At 43.1% G+C, this 20025-nt stretch overlaps 4 protein-coding genes across 4 annotated transcripts; 3 read left to right on the top strand and 1 right to left on the bottom strand.

Moving 5' to 3' along the window:
- The first annotated feature begins 933 nt into the window (after window positions 1–933).
- On the top strand, window positions 934–2948 carry K444DRAFT_662325 (uncharacterized protein). The gene is made up of 9 exons (XM_024886694.1): window positions 934–1265; window positions 1313–1427; window positions 1476–1488; window positions 1542–1577; window positions 1631–1990; window positions 2045–2134; window positions 2190–2214; window positions 2262–2393; window positions 2447–2948. The coding sequence occupies exons 1-9, from the start codon at window positions 1000–1002 to the stop codon at window positions 2517–2519; spliced, it is 1110 nt and encodes a 369-aa protein (XP_024738066.1). The 5' UTR covers window positions 934–999; the 3' UTR covers window positions 2520–2948.
- Window positions 2949–3894: 946 nt separating this feature from the next.
- K444DRAFT_526410 (Zn-dependent exopeptidase) lies at window positions 3895–5491 on the top strand (the record flags this gene model as incomplete). Its single annotated transcript, XM_024874540.1, has 6 exons — window positions 3895–4273; window positions 4324–4490; window positions 4559–4936; window positions 4995–5137; window positions 5189–5360; window positions 5417–5491. 6 exons carry the CDS (start codon window positions 3895–3897, stop codon window positions 5489–5491), a joined length of 1314 nt encoding a protein of 437 aa, XP_024738067.1.
- Window positions 5492–5808: 317 nt separating this feature from the next.
- K444DRAFT_587131 (uncharacterized protein) lies at window positions 5809–7730 on the bottom strand (the record flags this gene model as incomplete). Its single annotated transcript, XM_024878011.1, has 2 exons — window positions 7272–7730; window positions 5809–7162 (listed from the first exon to the last, which is right to left on the bottom strand). Exons 1-2 carry the CDS (start codon window positions 7475–7477, stop codon window positions 5809–5811), a joined length of 1560 nt encoding a protein of 519 aa, XP_024738068.1. The 5' UTR covers window positions 7478–7730.
- Window positions 7731–8992: 1262 nt separating this feature from the next.
- Window positions 8993–9732, top strand: K444DRAFT_611430 (uncharacterized protein). Its single transcript, XM_024879939.1, has one exon. The coding sequence runs from the start codon at window positions 9012–9014 to the stop codon at window positions 9702–9704; it is 693 nt and encodes a 230-aa protein (XP_024738069.1). The 5' UTR covers window positions 8993–9011; the 3' UTR covers window positions 9705–9732.
- The last annotated feature ends 10293 nt before the right edge of the window (window positions 9733–20025 follow it).

The raw sequence follows: 20025 nt of genomic DNA on the forward strand, positions 1-20025 counted from the left end.
CCGATCTTTTCCCCACCCCGGGAGGCTGAACAACCATAAAAAAAATCGATGTCGCACAAGAGTGGCACAGCACCCCAGAAATAGCTCCCAATCCTAGACTTGCAAGGTCGATCGTTTGACAGCTCATGCTTATTACCCCGCAGGCCTGAGTTCCGCCGTGTTGGGCGCATTATCTTGCACCATCTATTGGCCAGAGCTCAATCTGCAAAGATCAGATAGCTGACTCCTCCAGTGGGCTGAGAAAACTTCAGACGAGATACGAGCTCCATCGATCGCTCTGCATGAAGCCTTGCTACAGCCGTGTGGTTTTCTACCATTGATCAACTGTATTGGCGCCTTTGCGTTAAGCCAAGGAAAGGCATTATGTTGAGTATCAATTCAATATCTTGTTTTTTCTGCATAGTATGTAACTGCTGTTTCTATTTCAGGTTCACTTATTCCGTTGAGATATGCTTTGGTATGGTCTCTTCATCAGGATAATTGTTGACATTTCGATGTGCCCTCCTTGTTTGCCCGCTTTATGAAAAGTTGATCCTTGTCGAGACATGCTGGGAGCATCCCGGATCCTTCCAGTAACCCCGACCCGCCATTCATCTGGTGCCTTGTGTTGGTCTGGTCGTATCGATATGCATGGCCACACATTAATTTGCAGGGGGCTCGAAGCCTCATTGAAGCCACAGACCAATGACGTTACCGCGTTGCCTCTGCTCTGGGCACTTTGGTTGGCCTCTTCCCGGGTCCGCTTCCTCCAGCCGCTGAGCATTGAACAACACCGTGAAAACCTATCAGCGTGGATCCTTGATGATATCAAAATCCTAGTACCATGTGCCTGTGATCTATGACCCTTGTGTCAGCCCGAGTAGCGGTTTCTGTGTACCCTGAACAGTTCCCGGGTTCCTGCCGATGTCCATTCAGTCCACCCCTCAAAATCTTCAGCAATTCAAGTCCTGAATGTTTTGAACGATTCATACTTTGCGAACAATAGTTGTACTTGTCACAATGCTTCGCGGCTCTATCCTGCTCCTAGCTATTGGATTTGCGGTACGAGGCGCTGCTCAATGTCAGTCATATGGGTATGATTTTGTCGACGGCGGTAGCTACTTTCAAAACATATCATCTAGCGATGATTTCACTTTCATCAGCTACTTCGAAGGTTGTGAGGGAGAAGGGTCAATCACTCCTATTCTCGTAGATCCAAACGAGAATGAGTACTTTTGCTCTGATATTGCTACAAGCCCCGACGATGCTTTATTCACCTCGACATGGTAAGGTTTGAATGGCCAAGTAAAGGATATCAGCTAATAATCGGAAGCCCCATAACAAAGTCCGAAATGTTTTCTGGCACCTGGTACCTTGTAATCGAGGGTCCTGACTTTGCATATACAAGAACTTTCTACCTCACGGTAGATGTTCCGACGACAATCATAGTAACTTGACCCCAATTTTGAAAGAAATTTGAACTAACAACCCCCTAGGCCACTCCGACAGGTACGACTTTCGAAGGTGGTTGAACGAAAGTTGAAACTGACCTTTCTTAACAGACGTTTTTGGCTATACTATCACCCCCAATGCTACCAGTGAGTGGGCACGAAATGACCCGTGAACGTGCAATCCTAACGTCGCCCACTAGCTGTCACGTCAAATATAACTGAGACGGATTCAACAACCTTACCAGTCAGCACAACGACCGTACCGTGTCAAACATACATCAAGTTAACAACGACAACGCCAAAGAAGGTTACAGTATATTCCACCAAAACAATAACAAGGACTCGGACCGACGGTATTTGGACAACATCGACTTCCACCGTCATCTATAGCACTGCAAGCTGCACTCTGCCGCCTTACCCGCCCAAGCATGACCAAAAACTCATTGGAAGGTTTACTCCCAAGAACTCTCCAACTAGCCGCGGCAAGCAACAATATCACCCGCGTAGGACCCCTGATAGACATGCAGCCAGAAGGTTTCCTCTAGTAGAGCGAAGCCCAGGTAAGTCAGGTGATCTATATCAGCTCTTTAGTCGAGTGACTGACAAGCAACAAGACATGGCTACGACGACGGTAACTGAGGCTACATACACCTTTAACAGTACGACGACTGTGATACTTCCAACTCCCACTGTCACTGAGATTGGTAAGAAGTCGCTTGCGCTTTCTCCCCTTTCAGATTTTGCTGACGAAATATCTAGATGTCGTTACCACCACAAACACGATGTAAAGCCTGGTGTGAAGAATTCTAAGCCGTAAGCTAACAGCTTTAGAACACCCGCACCATGTACTGTTTGTAAGGGTATTACGATTCAAAAGAGTACGATTACGGCACCAACTCCAACACGGACACGGACTACGAGGACTTGGGTGACCGTCTGGACTACCAAAACGATCAGCATTGTGTAGGTTGCTCTCTGCTATCTTCTCAATTTAAATGTACTCATAACAAGAATAGACGAACGGAGACGAGTGTAGTGACGCCAACTGGAACGGCGGCAGCGTGTACGAAACGAGGAGGGCATATGTAAAACATCCAGGTCGGGGGAACTGTCTACGATTTACAAAATGATGATCAAATGAGTGAAGGCAAAGCGCAGAGGAGACGTAAAGAATTCCTCATGACTAATTAAAGATCCATCCCTTGCTCGCTGGTAACCATGTTTTCTCCCCCCGCTGTGCCTCGCCAGCTATGATCTAAATTCGAACCAGAATTAGGCAGAGATCAGAGGCAAAGCTCTCGGAGTTCTTTTTTCTTTTTCTTCTTCAAATTATGCCCTACATAGAGCAAGAGTGATTAATAGTTAGCATCTCGAAGTTCTCCACTGATCGAAGCGAACTGCCTTCTGGCCCCGGCATCGCGACTCGATAATGCATGCTGAGGATCAGTAAATCTGCTCTCAGAAAGGACGGCGAGCGACTTAGCTAATATTCATTCTTATCTAATCTTACATATTCACTGCTCCAATTCACACTGTTTTGTAATTTATGCAACGGGGCGAGACCCGAACTATATGCTTGGCTGGGAGCCTTAGCCAAGTCACATGATCACGGACTGGCCGTAGTCATGTGACGTGTCCCTTTGATTAATGGAGCAACCACGCGTCACTCAGGGCGCTCGGATGTCCCAAGGAACACGGTTTTCATTTCTCTCCTTTTCTTTTTCTTCTCTCCTTAGAGAATTCTACTTAATTAATCAAACCACTAGTCTTCTTTGCACAAAGGCCTGGCCTGTGACAAAGAGAACTACAGGGACGCCAATAAAACACCTCACCGCCTTGCTTTAAGAGTCCAAATTGCGGATAGTCAGATGCTCAATTCGTACTGTCCGGTGACGCGTCTGGTCTGTTATCAAGACATTTTTTGTTGTCAAATTTCCATACATTATCCCCGAGGCCAGAGTGAGAGCAGATCTTCCTCGGCATTTAGAGTTGAATATATGCACATTTTCGTTATGTCGCAGTCAACTGGACGGTTCACTGAAATTCGCTCCGTTTAGCGGAAAGTCATATTGACAAACTCCGTGTCATCTAGTCACAGCTGTGCTGGCTTTATGGGGCGCATGTGGAAGATGTGGGGAGTATATACCTACTCCTGAAGTGCGAAAGTGCTGAGGCTGATGATGGTGGTTCTTCCTCTTTATGTCCCTTTTGGGGTTCGTACTGTACGAAAGCGTGGGGAAAAGTGGGGGGTTTGGTTCCTGCCGTTTTAGGTTTTAGTGTGATGGACTGGCCTGGATCCAGGAACCTCACAGGGGCGATAACGCCTCCAAGCCCCTGCCGCGGTGCCGAGGATTGCTGTGCCGCCAGGCAGTCGTCCGAGTACGAGTACCAGTACTTAACTTCGACGACGGACAACTGCAAAACTTAGCCCTGATCTCGTTCTCACAACAATCTGTGGCACACCATGTTGCGCTCCGCCCTCGTGCTTCTTTTAAGCACTCAGTTTGCCCTCGGCGCTTCATTCCAGGACAAACAAGCGGTCCTCGTGCAATCTCCAGAGCTCCCAATTGCAAATGCACAGGCCGAGCACGTTGTGGACGAGGCAATCCTTGCAGCGCTCAAGACGCATTTTGACCCTGTTGCTGCACTACTTTCCCTCCAGCCCGAACTTGCAGCGGATCTCGCCCAAGAACGACTCTTGCATGTCGTTGGTGAGCAGAAGCCGGAATGGATGACGGAAGGAGATAAGCTGCGTCTGCGCAGACGCGGGAAGAAGTTCGTGGATATCACGGACCATGAAGAGTCCTATGCCCAGCAGGTGGGCATCTTGTCCGGTAAAGCTAGTGAGAGCCTCCTCAGCTCAGTCAAGGTGCTTTTGTTCACGCTGTTGCAGATCTCCCCGACTTGAGGCACCAGGGCCTTATTAAGCCTCTCTTCTCGCATGTCTCGACGCAAAGAATGCACGATGTGCTCAAACACATGACGGGGTACTACAATCGGTACTATGGAGGTACTTATGGCGCACTGAGTGCCGAATGGCTGCACGACCACATTGCCAAGGTATGCTTCTCCTCTCCAACTTAGCCTAGCACTGAGAAAGAGAAGGCACTGACCGAGTCGTGTCACAGATCATCAACGACTCTCCATTCGGCACCCACATCTCGCTCGAATACTTCACGCACCCTTTCCCCCAGTCCTCCATCATCGCGCGCTTCGAACCAAAGATCCGCAACTTTTCTCATCCGCTGACGATTCTCGGCGCGCACCAGGACTCTGCAAACTACCTCTTCCCTCTCCTTCCCGCACCGGGCGCGGACGACGACTGCTCCGGCACTGTCAGCATCCTTGAAGCATTCCGAATCTTGGCCGAGAGTGGTTACACACCCAAAAATGGACCGGTTGAATTCCACTGGTATGCGGCTGAGGAAGGTGGATTGTTGGGTAGCCAGGCGATTGCGAGGTACAAGAAAGAATCGGGAGCTTCCATTGGGGCTATGATGGAGTTTGTAAGTCCTCTGAAACCAACCTCATCTTCGCAATCAATGGCACTAATAGTCTAAAAAGGATATGACCGCCTTTATTGCCCGCAACGCAACTGAATCCATCGGGTTCATAAAGACCCAGGCGGACGAGGCGCTTACGAACTGGACATTGAAGCTGAGCAAGGAATACATCTCGATTCCCTCTGATATATACGAGCTAGCGGCGTAGGTTCACAACTTCCAATCTCGTTTTGACATAGGCAGTTGACGAAGTAGTAACGCTGGCTCGGACTACATGTCCTATACCAAACTCAACTATCCTGCTGCGTTCGCATCAGAGGGCGACCCACTGGCACAGGGTGGGTTCCCCGGTGATATGGATCCGTACGTGCATGGGGTGAACGACACGATGGATGTCGATGACGATACAGGCTTCTTCTCTCTCGACGTAAGTTAAGTCTCATTCCTATATTTGTTTGGAAAGTTGTTAAGATTGGCTGGCAGCACATGGCACGATTCTCGGAGCTCGCGATCGCCTTTGCTGTGGAGCAAGGCGGGTGGGACAATAGCTGGCGGTGAACTAGCCCACTCGAGGCTATTTGCTCTAAGAACTGCCTTCAAATTTATAGAATTTCTATTGGTTTTGCCCGAGAGCACATATCGCATCTCGGAAGTTTACCCGTACCTTACAATCTTCAGGTTGAGTCAGGATATATCCAAGATGGATCAAGGTTAATTCATCTTGCTTTCATTCGATCAAGTTTTCAATGTCAGCAGGTCTGGTCATGAAGTAAATGTTCGAAGCGTGGCTAGAACATTGATCGCTCCCAGCAATGTTCCAGGAATTTTGGACATCCGATTATTATTGGTGTAGCACTTTCCACTTCCACAGAGATTCAAACCACCAATACAGTTTGACCCTGCTCCTCAGCTCTCAGCATCCTCTCACCCAGCTCCGCAACCTTCACTGCATCCCACACAACCTCAATCCTCCCCTCCGCCAACCTCAAAATTCGAATAGCCTCTTCCCTTATCCCTCGATTCCGACAAATCATAACCGCAATAAACAACGCCGGGACCACCCCACAGTCAAACCCAAACGTCTTCTTGAACCGATGATCCAGCACCACGCGTCTCGTCAAGTCGAGAATCTCTCTTGCTTCGACTTCAAACAGCTCTTTCGGACGCTTGTCAATCTTCAGACATACTCTCTGAACGGAGATATCCGTGCCTAGAGCAAGGCAGCGCAGCGTCGCTGCGCCGATGAAATTTTTATCATCAGGACGCAGGGCGGCGTCGAAGAGCGGCTGGAAGCTTCGGTACCATTGTTGTAGCTGCGAGCCTAGGATCTCATAAACGCTTTCTGACACCGGGCACGCGAATTTGTCACCGTACATGAATGTATCTGTCAGATGGGAGAGGTACGGCATAGCTCTGAATTGGAAGTGCTCTAGGTAACCCTTTGCCTCGACGAGGTCGCGGAACGAAGGAGGCATGTATAAATGCTCATCGATGTACGTGATATCAAGGAAGCTGTAGCGCGGCCGGTAAGGATCGCCGAGTATACTCGACATAATGGTGTTATCGAGACGGACGAAGATCTCCAGTACTTCGTCCTCGAGACCCGGGATCGAGGACAGCCGCCGGATCTGTGAGTATTTCCGACTCGAGGTGTCGAGCCGCTTTTTCATCATCTTTAATGTGGCTTTGGCGTGCTCAACTGCTTGCTCGGGATTCCCGTGCATCGACTCGAAGCTGAAGATTAGCAGGGAGGCGATCAGCATCGTGCGGATGGTTTCTAGGTCGTTGGAAGAGGCGACCATCTCGCGCATGCTGCGGAGCGCTTGTCCGTATTTGATCACCGCGAACTCTCGATGTTTTTCCCTTGCCCCAAAAGGGGATTTGGATTTCCCGAGCGCAGCGATGGCGACTGTGAGGTAGCGCAGGGTAGGCGAGTCGTTGCAGGCTTGTAGGACAACGTAGTTCCAGCACTTAGTTGGAACGTGCCCCGCCAGGTCGTGGACTACCTCGTCCCGGAAATAGAGCCAGTATTGATACTCTTCCTGGTCTCTAAAAAGGGCTGTCATTGGCAGTATGGAAATGTGTAGCGGGCAGCTGTGGCTTGGCAGGAGGCGTTTCTTGGCGGAAGAAGCAGGGGCGGGAGGCTTCAAATAGCCATTGCATGAAACGCCGAACTTTGTACATCTCTGGCAGCTTGGCTTCGTTTCGTCGCATTTGACTCTCCGTAGTCTGCGGTCCCGTCAGCGAAGATGCCCATTTTGCGATGAACTCGCATGACCGCGTCAAATGCTGGCGAGGGATAGGAGAGAGCACTTGGGGGGAATTTGGAGAGACTCACTTGCAAGTCCTACATCCATTTCTGGTCTTGGGTTTCTTCGCCCGCACCCGATTGATCTTTTCTGGATAAACCTTCACCCGTTTGCTCGTCTGACCGGACGACTGGGATTCGCCTGACGAGGATGTTGCGCCCTCGTGTCCGGCTGCTCCCTCCGCCATCCGTGAACGTCGAGGTTCGGCATGTTTGTTGCTGAAGCTAACGTCCATCTGAGACGTATTAGAAGGACGTTGGAACAAGATGAAGAAAGTATGTCCTTTGTAAGGCTGGCTCGAGGCTGAGAAGGTTAGACAGAAGTGAGATCTGGGTTAGGTTTGGTCCCCACTCGTGTTAGTGCTTATGGACAGGGGCTCGGTTGTTGTACCGCTGACCAATCAAAACATCTGATTTTTGAGAGGCACGTGAGCGCTATTCTCTTCTCAGTTTCGTCGTCAATGCTACTTCAAACATCCAAATTCTCAGCAGTCATCTTCATCCCTTCAAACTCATCAATCAACAAACCTCTCTAACTCCATTGTTCCCGATTAGCTCAATGACATTCTACCTTGCTCCAGGCTCAAGTCATGGGGTCAGGACTCTCGTGAAACGAAAACGCTCTGTTCCTCCCTGTCCGGACTCGACTAGCCCTCTCCCAACACATCTCGCAAAAGAGCACCGTTTCTAATCAAGGTCATACACTCCAGGCATAATCCCGCTACAAAATGGCTATTCGACTCCCGCGATCTAAAGTCCGAGGAAGATGCATGAGAACAGGCCGTCTTTGAGGCTGAAACCTTAAGCCCCTCAACCAGGTAGCGATCGAAGATCATACAACGCGATAAGATCAGATGTAGCCAAGAGCTTGATGCGCCTTGGCTTTCCTTATCGTCGGAGCTGGTTCCCACACTCTGACTGAAACGAGCTCCTTTTCTCGGTATGAGGGAATGTCATGAGGAGTCCGGGCTTGAGGTCTGGACTCCCCCGTGATCTGGGCCGGATCTTATATGATGATCAGATATTTCCCAGTGGGACAGTCGGTGATCTTTTTGGCTGTTGTGTCGTCACAATATTAAGTTAAGTTGGAGAACCATCAAGATGTTGGTCCCTTCAGTAATTCTAACTTTTGCTTTCTCATACGTCGTTGATGCTGGCTATTCATTCGATATTACACCTGCATATCAATCCCCGCTCAATGAGCTATCACCAAACGCTTTCTGCCCTCTCAAAGATGTTTTCCCATCGAAATTGAGAGCGCATGCTTATTCAGAGACATGCTCACATCACCACGACGACCATGTGCTCCAAAATAATATTTCTTCGGCTTTCTTCGACCCCTCCAGAGACCCTTGGACTATTGCGCCAACATGCCTGCCCAATACGTCCGACGATGAGAGATTCTGCGCCTTCACGTCCCAGAGCTTCTGGGGCGGCAGAGGAATCACCACCCTAACAAAGTCGTCCATCGCTCGCGAGATAGCCCAACTCCCCGCTTTCACTGAACCTACGAATAAAGCCTCCTCCCTCTCCGAAAACGACACTCGCGACCCTCCCTTCTACGTCACCGCCATCCCAGGCCGAGGAATGGGCCTCATCGCAAACGGCACAATTGAACGAGGCGATCTAATCAAAGCCCACGCGGGCGTAGCAATCTTCCACAACGACTGCGTCGACAAATCCTTCGACGACTACCTCCCCCACAAAGAAGCCCTCACGAAGCTCGCCGTCAACCAACTTCCACCTCCAACCCGCGACCTCTTCCTTTCCATGGCCGCACACAACGAGTCCGAAGAACCGTACATCGAGAAAATATATACGAATACATTTGGCGAGGATTTTGGGGAGGAGGAGCACTCGCTCGTGGTGCCCGAGACGGCTAGGATGAACCATGATTGTCGGCCCAATGCGATGTATTATTTTGACTGGAACACGTTGGTACACTACACGCATGCTTCGAGGAGGATTTATGCTGGGGAGGAGATCACGATTACGTATATCGATCCTTTACAGACGAGGTTGAGGAGGAGGGCAGCGATCAAGAGTTCGTGGGGCTTTGATTGCAGCTGCAGCTTGTGTTCGGCTGAGAATCACTTTATCCGCGAGTCGGATCGACGGGTTATAGAGATCAATAGGATCAGCAAAATCTTGGATGAGGTGGTGAGCCAGAATGAGACGGAGAGGGAGGCGGCGAGGAAACACGTTTCGGCTGCGGCGGAGATGGCGGACTTGTTGGTTAGCTTGTATGAGCAGGAGAGGCTGCATGCTGGTATTGCAGATGGATATAGATTGGCGGCGCTAGTCTACGCAAGTATTGGGAATGAGTGGAGGGCCGTGAAATGGGCAATGATGGCTGCTGATATTGGGCTCATCCATGATGGGCCCGAGGACGAGGGTGTCCTTGATGTGAGAAGACTATTGCTTGCGCCGAGGCAACATTGGAGTTGGGCTGTAAATTTATGACATTTGTAGCTGTAGTTAGTGAATGTAATGGTCCTTTGCTTCTTAACTTGGGAGCTAGCTTTTGGCCGATTTGAGGAAACATTGAAGTTGTCGATGGCTGGGGCTTCGAGCAGGACTAATATAATGATGCAATGGTTTAAATGTTTTATCGAAGATATTTGATTATCTATCTTCTCGGATACTGAGCAAGAGATTCTCCAATATCCTCTGATTATCTTTCACTTCTGTTATATTTATCATTCTGACGACGTGACTCTATTCCTCCACATTCAGTTGAACTCCCCTGCTTTCCTCCCATCTCCTCCATCACCAGGATTCCCTCATCCGTTATTGCTACCCCCTCGCTATCCCGAGTCCCCTCAACACCCCCATAGCCTCCCATCCCGCCGCCCTCCTCGTTGCCGACAAAGCCACCACTAAAGACTGGGTATAAACCCATACGGGGACATAAACCCACCAGTGAACCCCTGATCAACAGTTATCTCCTTACAGAGCCTCAGTAACTCCAACAAACACATTCCAGCACCTCATCCGACGTCGGCATCGTATCAGTTGGAAGATTCGGCTTCATTGGTCCATGAAGCAAAAGGTACGTCTGTAACCCCTGCGCTCTCACCATCTTAGCAGCAGTGTAACTATGACCCTTCGGGTTCGTAAAATCCTCTCATGAAGCTACTAAAAGCGCTCATTCACTACACCTGCTACGTTCTCAACTCCTCCATCTCCCCGTTGAAAAGAGTGACTTCCTCGGTACTCCCTATAAATGGACATTCCGGTGGATCGCGACTCTCGACATTCGGCATACTTCGATATTGGATATGTCATAGATATCTCCTAGCTGTTTGCGTGTCGATGAATTAGCTAGGGACCACGTGTAGCTTGATACGGTAATAATCACCCTCCCGCCCGCCTCCTAAAAATGCTATGCCGCACTCCACGAAAAAATTAACCACTAATATTTAAGGTTCATAGCCTATAATTTAGCGACCAGAGCCCTATAATTTAGTAATTAGAAGCCTATAATTATAACGCTTACGCCCGACTCTTAACTCTCGACTCTCGACCCTCGACTCTCGAAGTTCGCTTTCCACTTCTCACTTTTCTACTTCTCCATTTTTATCTTACGCCGCTGCCCTTCCTCCCTCCCCTACCGCTATACTTATATATATATATTAAAGAGAGAGAGTAAAGATTTTAAATAATAGTTTGAGACTTGAGAGGGGCGTGGTAGTGGGCATGGTCAGGTAGGAAAGTGCGGAAGATTTTTGGTAGGGTGAAACATGCAAGCGGGATACAGCGATATTAGTAACAATCGTCTAAATCGCATTTTGAGCGCGAGCGCAAAAAGGGTCAGGAACACCAAACCCATAATATTAATTATATCGACTGTATCACCATTTATTAATAGAACTCCATAATTTTAATTGAAATAGATGGGGGCATTAGTGCGATTAATTTAAGCTACTATAGTCCTCTTCTGGACTTATAATTTCTAAGTTATTTGAGATCGGGCGAAAATGCGATTTTCTAGCCTTGCGCGCCAAGCTTTGCCAAGCCCAGCCCCTCGATTTTCGATTTTCGTATCCCTCCGACTCCTTTTCTAAATAACTTTCAAACCATACTTCTAGACTTAGTACTCTCGGGCTTAAATAGATTATATAAGTATCCCCTTACTCTCTTTAGGAGTTTATATTATTATAATACGATTTGGGACTATAGCCGGCAAAATAATACTATTTTATACCAAAATTAAATGTAAAAACTACCCTTTATTAAATTATATAATTAATCTGCTTCTAGCCAAAGAGCCTTCTTACTAAAAGAAAGCCCCAGATATTCCCTTACTCTCTCTAAGAGCTTAGACTATTTTAATAAGGTTTGGGACCGTGGCCGGCGAATTAATACTATTTTATACCAAAATTAAAAGTAAAATCGCCATTTACTAAATTGAATAATTAATTTGCTTCTAGCCAAATAGACCTTTATCTAAAGAATGCCCCAAATGCCCCCATTAATTTGAGCCTATCACCGTTTTAATTAAGGCTATTATTATTGAGAAGTCGTAGAAAATAATTTCGTGGTTTTGGTGTTCTCGACCCTTTTTGCGCTCTCGCTTAAAATGCGATTTAGACAATTGTTACTAATATCGCTGTACACGTTTTGCGTTTCGCGCTTGGACTACGCAGTAGACTACGGAAAGCCGTAAGGATCAGAAGACCAAGCGATTTTCGAATCTGGTTTTCGACCTTCGATGTCTGATTTGTGGCACGTGCGCACCCCACCAAAAATCGCCCGCAACCAAAATACCGCATTCTGCAGGTACAACCACACCTAACTTAAGTCCCTTTGTTACTGTCCATTATAAGACTCGTATATATAATTAAATCATGTTTCTAAGTATAGATAATTTATGATATAATTAACTGTAATACTTCTGAATCGTTCTTGTAAGGTTATACCAGCCCCGTACCACTACCTGTAATACCCCTCTGCCCCTTCTCTCTACTCTTACTAATATGTGACTAGCTTTGTATATATAAGATATATATAGAAGGACGGAATCATGTCGGATTAGAGAATTAGTTACAGAGGATATACTTGGAATAGCTGGTTAGTAGGAGGCGTATCCGAAACCGGCAAAAATAAGTCAAGATATACGAAGTCACTGGTTCGTAGGAGGCCTGCCCGAAACCGGTAGTACCGAATAAGGATATACTTGGAATAGCCGGCCGGCAGGAGGTGCGTCCGAAACCGGTAGTAACAAATAAGGATATATATAGAGTCGCTAGTTAGTAAGAGGCGTATCCGAAACCGGCAGTAATAAGTAAAGATATATTACAGGATAACTCGGCATGGATCTATATCCAAAATAGAAACAGATAGTCTCACCGATTCTTCAATATAGAGGGGTTTTCCTATTATATTCTTATTCCCTAGATTACTATCTTTGCTCCCTTTTGCTCCCATTCTCAATCCAATCTCTTTAAAACTGCCTTATCCAAGACTTTATATATTATAATACTATGGCCTACTATAAAAAGTGCCAAAAGCAGAAGGGCATTAGCCCTTTTTATAGCCGCTATAGTACTATCTTTCCCTCCTCAAGCCCGACCGAATCTACCTCAGAGGAGGAGCATCTATAGAAGGCCCGTAAGCCAAAGCCGAAGCCTCTCGCCTCTCGCCCTTCCAAGAATAATAAGAGGGACGATAATAATAATAGTACTAAAGAGGTAGGTACTAGAAATTAGTATACCTATTAGGCCAAGTTCTAAAAGGATAAGGAAGAGAGAGAGAAGGAGGGGAAGGAGAAGCGAGTAAGGAAGGAGAGGGAAAGTCTCTAAAGGACTATTACTAGGGATACTTTTCGTAGTATATAGGAAGACGACCTCGCCTCTACTAGGAAGAAGAAGAAGAAATCAAGGCTCCAGGGAAGTACTTTGACTAAGGCTTATAGTTAGCGAGAGTTAAAAGCAAAGGAAGATAATAAAAGAAAGCATAATAAAGAAGGGCTAACCAGTGGATATAGCTATAATCCTGCCAATAAGCCTTTACTAATAGGCTTATTAATAACTATCTATTACTATATCGGCTACCCTGGGAAGCCGTTTAAGCAGACTGCCCCTTTGAAACTCCCATTTTTTCTCGACCCTTACGAGATATTCGTAAGGCTCAGTGGCTGGGTACTCAATCGCCTCCTAGAGTCTGATATCTGGAAAGGCGTTAGAAGGGCTAAATACTATAAACTTGACCTTGAGGATCAAAGCCTGACTATGGGCTACCTTACTAATAGGGTTGCCTGCTCCAAAGTTCCGGACTTCCCGGTTCTATTTAGAGAAAATCGCACTTTTAAATAGTTCCTTGAATATATAAAGAAGACATGTCCTAGTATAAACTATTAAGAGCCCAAACTCTACTTCCTTATTCCCGTTAAAAAAAAGTGGCCTTTACAGGATTATTAACCGTATAAAGGGCTAATAGTTAATTTAATAATAACCCCTGATACCGATAACTTGTCAAAAACCCTTAATACCAATAACTCTAATAGTAATATAATTGGAAACAATTATATATCTAAAAAGGAGCGGCATTAGTATTAAAGTGCCAGTGGAAAACTTGGTATTATCTATTAAGAGAACCACAAGAGATCTAAGTCTCCACAAACTCTAGCCGGTAAGCCTACTCTAGCCACTAAAACTCCAGCCCGTAAGCCCACCCCAGCCGCTAAAACTCTAGCCCGTAAGCCCACTCCAGCCACTGAAACTCTAGCCCGTAAGCCCACTCCAGCCGCTAAGCCTACTCCAGCCAGTAATTCAGAGGAGCCCTTTAACGAGGTATTCAATAAATAATATAAGTAGCTAAGGGAGTCTATAATAAAAGGTTATATTAATAGGTATTGGTATATATTAAAAAAGGGGCTAGCGGACCTTAAGAGGGAAAAGGAGTAATTTGAGGTACGAAAACAGAGCTTCGAAAAGGAAAGGGATACGGTAATCAAAGAAAGCAATACCTATATAGACAGGCTTAATAAGAGAGTACGGCTTTTAAAAGCTACAAAAGAGGAATTTGAAATTAAAAAACAAAGTCTCGCCGAAATCCATATAAAGAATCTTAAGAAGCTAAATACAAAGATGCTCTCTTTCCTTTCAGGAGATTCTCAAGGCAAGGCAGTTAAGGGAAGACAATTATCCATGAGTTCAAAGTATCTTAATAGTCTTACAAAAAAGGATTTGGAGATTACGGACTTGCAAGAGGAGGTGAGGCTTATAACAGAGGCTCTTTAATAAAGTCTCGACCATATGGTACGAAACGAGGAGGGGCTTGGCAAGCTAGTTATTTAGCAGGATAAGAGCGAAAGCTCGACGTCTACTATACAGGGAGCCTTTTAGGTAGCTATATAAGAGACCCAGGGCGAAAGCTCGGGGTCGGTAGTACCAGTAGTCCAGGAAGCTCAGGGCAAAGGCTCTGGATCTCTTGAGGCAGCTGGGCCTAATATTAATAAGAGCTCTCTATAGTCTGCTAAGGGCAAGGGGAAAGCACGCAAGTAATAAGAGACTGTCTGGATTTCCTAGTATTATTAAATTAGTCGTATCGAGAATCTTATTACTCTAGTAGCTAGTCAAATTGGGAATATAAAAAGTAATATTTACTTGTTTCTAATTAACTAATTTCTAGTTAATTTCAAGAACTTGGGAATTACATGGTTATATGCCTTTTCCCTCCGGCTATATAATACCTTAAAAAACAGATATTATATGTCTACTATAGTAAAGGGCTTTATTATTAACCTAATTAGGTAAGGCATAATACTACCTTATTATATTACTAGCTATTTATATAGCTATTCTATAAGCGATTTGAGTAAGCTTTAATATCCTCGGATCTCTATATATAGCCTAGTCTATAAACTAAAATAGCTCTATATCTAGTAATACTATAATTTAATTTTTAATATGAAAATAATTACCTTATTTCGGTATACTTAAATATATTAGGTTTGGTTTTTTTAATAGTATTATTATTAAATTATTATTTTCTAGGAATACTAAGTAATACTTTCTCCTAAGAGATATATATCCTTAATAAATAGCAAAAGTGAATATGGAATTTAATAACGTAATTACCCCGTACTAGTACCTTTCTTTTTTTTTATAAAAGTATAACTTTATTCTATCTTTATTCCAAAACCTCTATCCTTCTTCTATATTTTTTCGACTTTACTATTAATACCAAGAGCTAGTATCTTATTACCCTCTACTAATATTTCCATTAATACTAAGAGCTAGTATCTGACTACCTATAACCTCTCCCTCTTTCTTTAAACCCCTCCTCCTTTGACCCCTCCTCCTCCGAACCCCTCCTTCTTTAAACCCCTCCTCCTTTAACCCCTCTTCCTCTAAACCCCTCCTCCTTTGAACCCTCTACTAATAATACCAAGAGCTGGCACCTGACTACCACTTCCGGGTCACTTTTGTCCGGAACTCCCATATTATAAGTCTTTAACCCACTTGCTCCTTAGAAAGCTAAATTTTAGATCCCTCCTCCCCTTTTCCGATATCTTTTACGCCTTCGGGCCCTTTGGGAGTACCCTCTCTTAAACTTCCAAAAAGAGGCTAACTTCTGTTTAGATCCCTCCGAACTTTAATACCTCCTCCCCTTTTCTAATACCTTCTCCCCTCCTTTAACGCTTACAAAAGCCTTCGGGCCGCTACTAAGTACCTCTATTCTTTATCTTAGAATATATACTAACTTATTCTTATAAGAAATAGCCTTCCTCCCTCCGATCTCGACTTCTTTAATATATACTCCTTGCCTTCGGGCTATTTAGACGTCTCCCTATTCTCTTTTACGAAATATATACTAACTTATTTTTTAGTTCTCCTTGCCTCACCTCCCTCGCCTTACCTCCCCTTTAATATTACCGTATATATGCCTAGTTAGTACTAGTTCTTATAACCCATAATTAGGCTTTCTATTTATTAAATACCCGGATATTTTATTTTACTTTTGCTTTATATATTTTGTTTTATATACTTTACTTTCCTTTTATTATAGGTTAGGACTCAAATGGTATTTACCTTAAGTACTTATACTCTCGGGTATATAAGACTCCTATAGATCTTTCGGGATTATAAACCAGCCTACTTTAGTTCGGGGGAGCTTCCTCGAAAGTATTCCAGGAGTTATGGTATTTATTATAATCCCTCCCAAAGATTAATATAGTATGGGTAATTCTGGTCCATTCTCTCTCTATAGAGCAAACCGCTGCCCTAAGTCCATATAAAAGTCCTAATTATCCCTCGAGTTAAAATATGGGTACTTCTTATTCCTATTAAATTAGGTATAAAGGATAGCAGGCGCCTTTGGGCTAGACTATAGTACTAGTTAAGTACTAAGACTCCCTATACCTTGCGAGATATTACTTATAGCTCCAGATATATTATATTTAATAGGGCTTCCATATCCAATTACCTTATATTATAGTAAAATATATGGTATTATAGTTAGGGGAGTTCTGCTTTATAATCTTATCTACTACTTATAGATTTTCTAGCTAATAAGTCTTGGCTAATAGCTAAGAAACTTATTAGCTACTCTGTCTAAAGCCTCTGGGAGCGGGAAGTTGCCTTAATAAAGACTTAGTATCAAAAATAGGTTTAACTAATTAATCCAAACGAGGAGTTTATAGCAGGAGTCTCTATATATGGGTAATTCCATATAATAAACTCAAGTCCCTGTCCCTGGTTATATGAGTGAGCTATATAAGAAACTCTTTCTGGCCTATTAGAGCAGTCCCTATCCCTGGTTATATGAGTTATAACGTATAATAAACTCAAACTTTTCTTGGGTTATCTTTGGAAGAATTAGCAAGCTTTTCTAGACAGACTCATTAAGGCCTTGGTTTTCAAAGATATTAGTCCAGCCTTCTTACTCCCCCCTTAAGTAATAGTTCGGCTCTCAGGAATTATATATAAACGTTGGAATAAATGAGGAGATATATTATATATGTTTTCTAGATAGATTGGGATAGAACCTATAGAATTCCTGCAATATTTATATTAAATCTATAGTACTGGCTAGCAAAGACTTTAATAACCTTAATAAGACTTGAATTGCGAGCCTAGCCCTCAGATTTCCCGCTTAACTTCAAGGTTAAATAGTCCATAACAGGTTACCTATTATAGAACGTATTATACTCTTTTCCCAAAAAGTGCCGGGTACTAGTAATAGTCCGGATACCCCAAAGCCCTTAAGACTCTTTATAAGTTTCCGGCTTTGGGGCATTTTTACGGCCAGCCGATTCTATAGAATTATGTAACTACGCAATCCCTTATATTAATTTAAAGGAATTATATCTTTGTATATAGCTATAATATTACCTTTAAAGAGCTTGATATAAATAAACTTTTATAGCCCAAATATTAGTTATTAAATAAGTTATCCAAGATCCCCTCGTTCTCTAAACCCCCTGAATTATCCTCGTATTACCCCTCATTATCTATAGAAACCTTACTATCAAGATTATCCTCTTTAATATTCCCTGGTCCTCGATTTACTATAATTATATTCTCTAGTCTCTATTCCGCCTCTCGAACTGCCTCTAACTACTTATTCCCCCTATAAGGAGGCTCGATATTAAATAGGAGCTTTCTAACTCTCTCCTTATAGAGTTTAAGGATATAATAAAGGAACCAATATACCCTAATATAGTCTTAATCTAGCCCTGCTTTAAGCTCATCCATAATATATATAATACCGGTATCTTCAAGGAGAGTTATATAAAGCTCTTCAATTTCGGGGGTTTAATATACCATATAATTATATCCTATAACCTCCTCTTTAAGCTCAGAAAGTAATTACTCAGTCGCTCCTATTAGGGAAGTACCATAATAACGAACTCCCTAGTAATAATCATATAGCTCTTCTGGAACTCCAGGCCGGAGGTAATTAGCCCTTGCCTACTAAGAGCGAATCGGACTAATATTATAAAGGAGGATAAAGTTATTAATCTATTAGTAGAGGATATTCATATAAATAAATCAAATAATAATCAGGTTATAATAAGACTCCCTATTAAAGATACTTGTATTATAAAAAGATTCAAAGAACCATTTCCAGGTCTCTATAAGCCCACTAGCTAAGGTATTCCACTATATCTCGATATGCTAATTCTTTATTAAGGGCCCGTAAGTAAAGGCCTTTTTCCATAGTAAATCGTAACCCTTTACTAACCGCCGGAGCTCGACTTACGTAATTACCATAAGTAGTATCTCCTAGCCTTTATTAGCTTATAACTTTTTTGGAAAGTAACCCTATTCCCTAATATAGAAAAGGTAGAACTTCAGAATAGTAATCTATATACAATTTAATATACTAACAAAAATACTAATTATTATTCGAGAATATATATTAATAATACTATAGATCTGGAAGCCGTAATAGGATAACTTGTTATACCTATCTATAGACTAATATCGACCTGGCCCCTTAATAGTAAACCTCCTATACTTCCGATCCTTATACTTATCTTACGCCTTTACCCCTACCTCGTCTAATATCCTAAGTATCTGCTATATCTCCTTACGGAATATAAATTTACTAGTATTCTTTCGGATCCAGTAATATATCCTCCCATAGCCATACCGGATTAATTAACCGCTCTTTAGTTCCTTGAGGATGAATTCTTTGGCTTCCTTAAGAGCATTAATATATTCGGTATTAAATCAATTTCGTCTTAGCTAAAGCTTATAATAGTACCAAATTATTTTCAGGGTATATATATTAAGCCTAGAATAATCGAGTTTGTAATTAAAGATCCGAAGCATATATTTAGGCAAATAGTTCCGATACCAGAGGTAATATACTATCTTAACTAGCTTCTTATTACGGAGATATGCCTTATACTTTACTTGCTATTAATCCGGAAAGAGTTTAGTATTCTATTATTATAATTAAGTAATATAGCTAGTCTTACTAGTATTAAACCCTTCTAGTTATAAGGCGTATCTAATATCCTAAAGAGTCTTCTCTTAAATATAATAGAGCTCTTTAATTTGAGCTCGATATCATTCCTATAATTAAGGATTAATTCTATTAGTTCCTATAGTATAGTATAGTTTGCAAGTCATAGTAATAGTAATTAGGAATAAAGAGTAAAGAGGGGAGGGAATATACGGTCTTTAAATATTAGTCTATACTAGTATAAAAACCCCACTTTTGTATTTATATAAAATATAATATTATAACTACTAAAAATAGTCTTGTTTTTATATTATATTATCTAGATATATTATATCTAGATTATAAAATAATACTAATATTTCGTTTCTTATATATAAAGAAAGCTTATTTTTAGTATTATATAACTATGTAATTCCCTGGATCCGAGAAACTAGTATAAAATTTAGAGAGGGCAACTTGCTATTTATATAATTCCAAAATTATTAGGCTTCCTAATCTAATCCTATACTTTTCAGGTTTAACTAGGAACTCTCTATCTATACCCTAGTATTATACTAGTAGCGGACCCGTAAATATAGTTTACCTAACCTACCTATTTGGCCCGGGAATTATGTCTTATAATTCCCCTTTATAAAAGTAGTATTAATATAGCGGATACTATTGCCTATAAAATTAATCCTATCTTCTAATTAGCTCATTAATCCCATTATTACCTCTATTTGCGAATTTATTATTACTCTATAAGGGAGAGAGCTTAGGAAGGTTAATCCGATCTCCTAGTTTATTCGTAAATCCGTTCTTTTATATTTTTTAGGCCTTTATAGTATAAAGGTAACTCCGAATTCGTAATTACTTTTCGGGA

Source organism: Hyaloscypha bicolor (genome assembly GCF_002865645.1).
Source record: "Hyaloscypha bicolor E unplaced genomic scaffold K444scaffold_56, whole genome shotgun sequence".
Taxonomy (NCBI): domain Eukaryota; kingdom Fungi; phylum Ascomycota; class Leotiomycetes; order Helotiales; family Hyaloscyphaceae; genus Hyaloscypha; species Hyaloscypha bicolor.

Excerpts from the sequence above, each read along its gene's own strand:
- K444DRAFT_662325 (XM_024886694.1), top strand. The coding sequence starts at position 1,000 with ATGCTTCGCGGCTCTATCCTGCTCCTAGCTATTGGATTTGCGGTACGA. Across the intron at positions 2,135-2,189 it reads TCCCACTGTCACTGAGATTG|ATGTCGTTACCACCACAAAC; the intron begins GTAAGAAGTCGC and ends CGAAATATCTAG. Across the intron at positions 2,215-2,261 it reads GTTACCACCACAAACACGAT|AACACCCGCACCATGTACTG; the intron begins GTAAAGCCTGGT and ends TAACAGCTTTAG.
- K444DRAFT_611430 (XM_024879939.1), top strand. The coding sequence starts at position 9,012 with ATGGCCGCACACAACGAGTCCGAAGAACCGTACATCGAGAAAATATAT.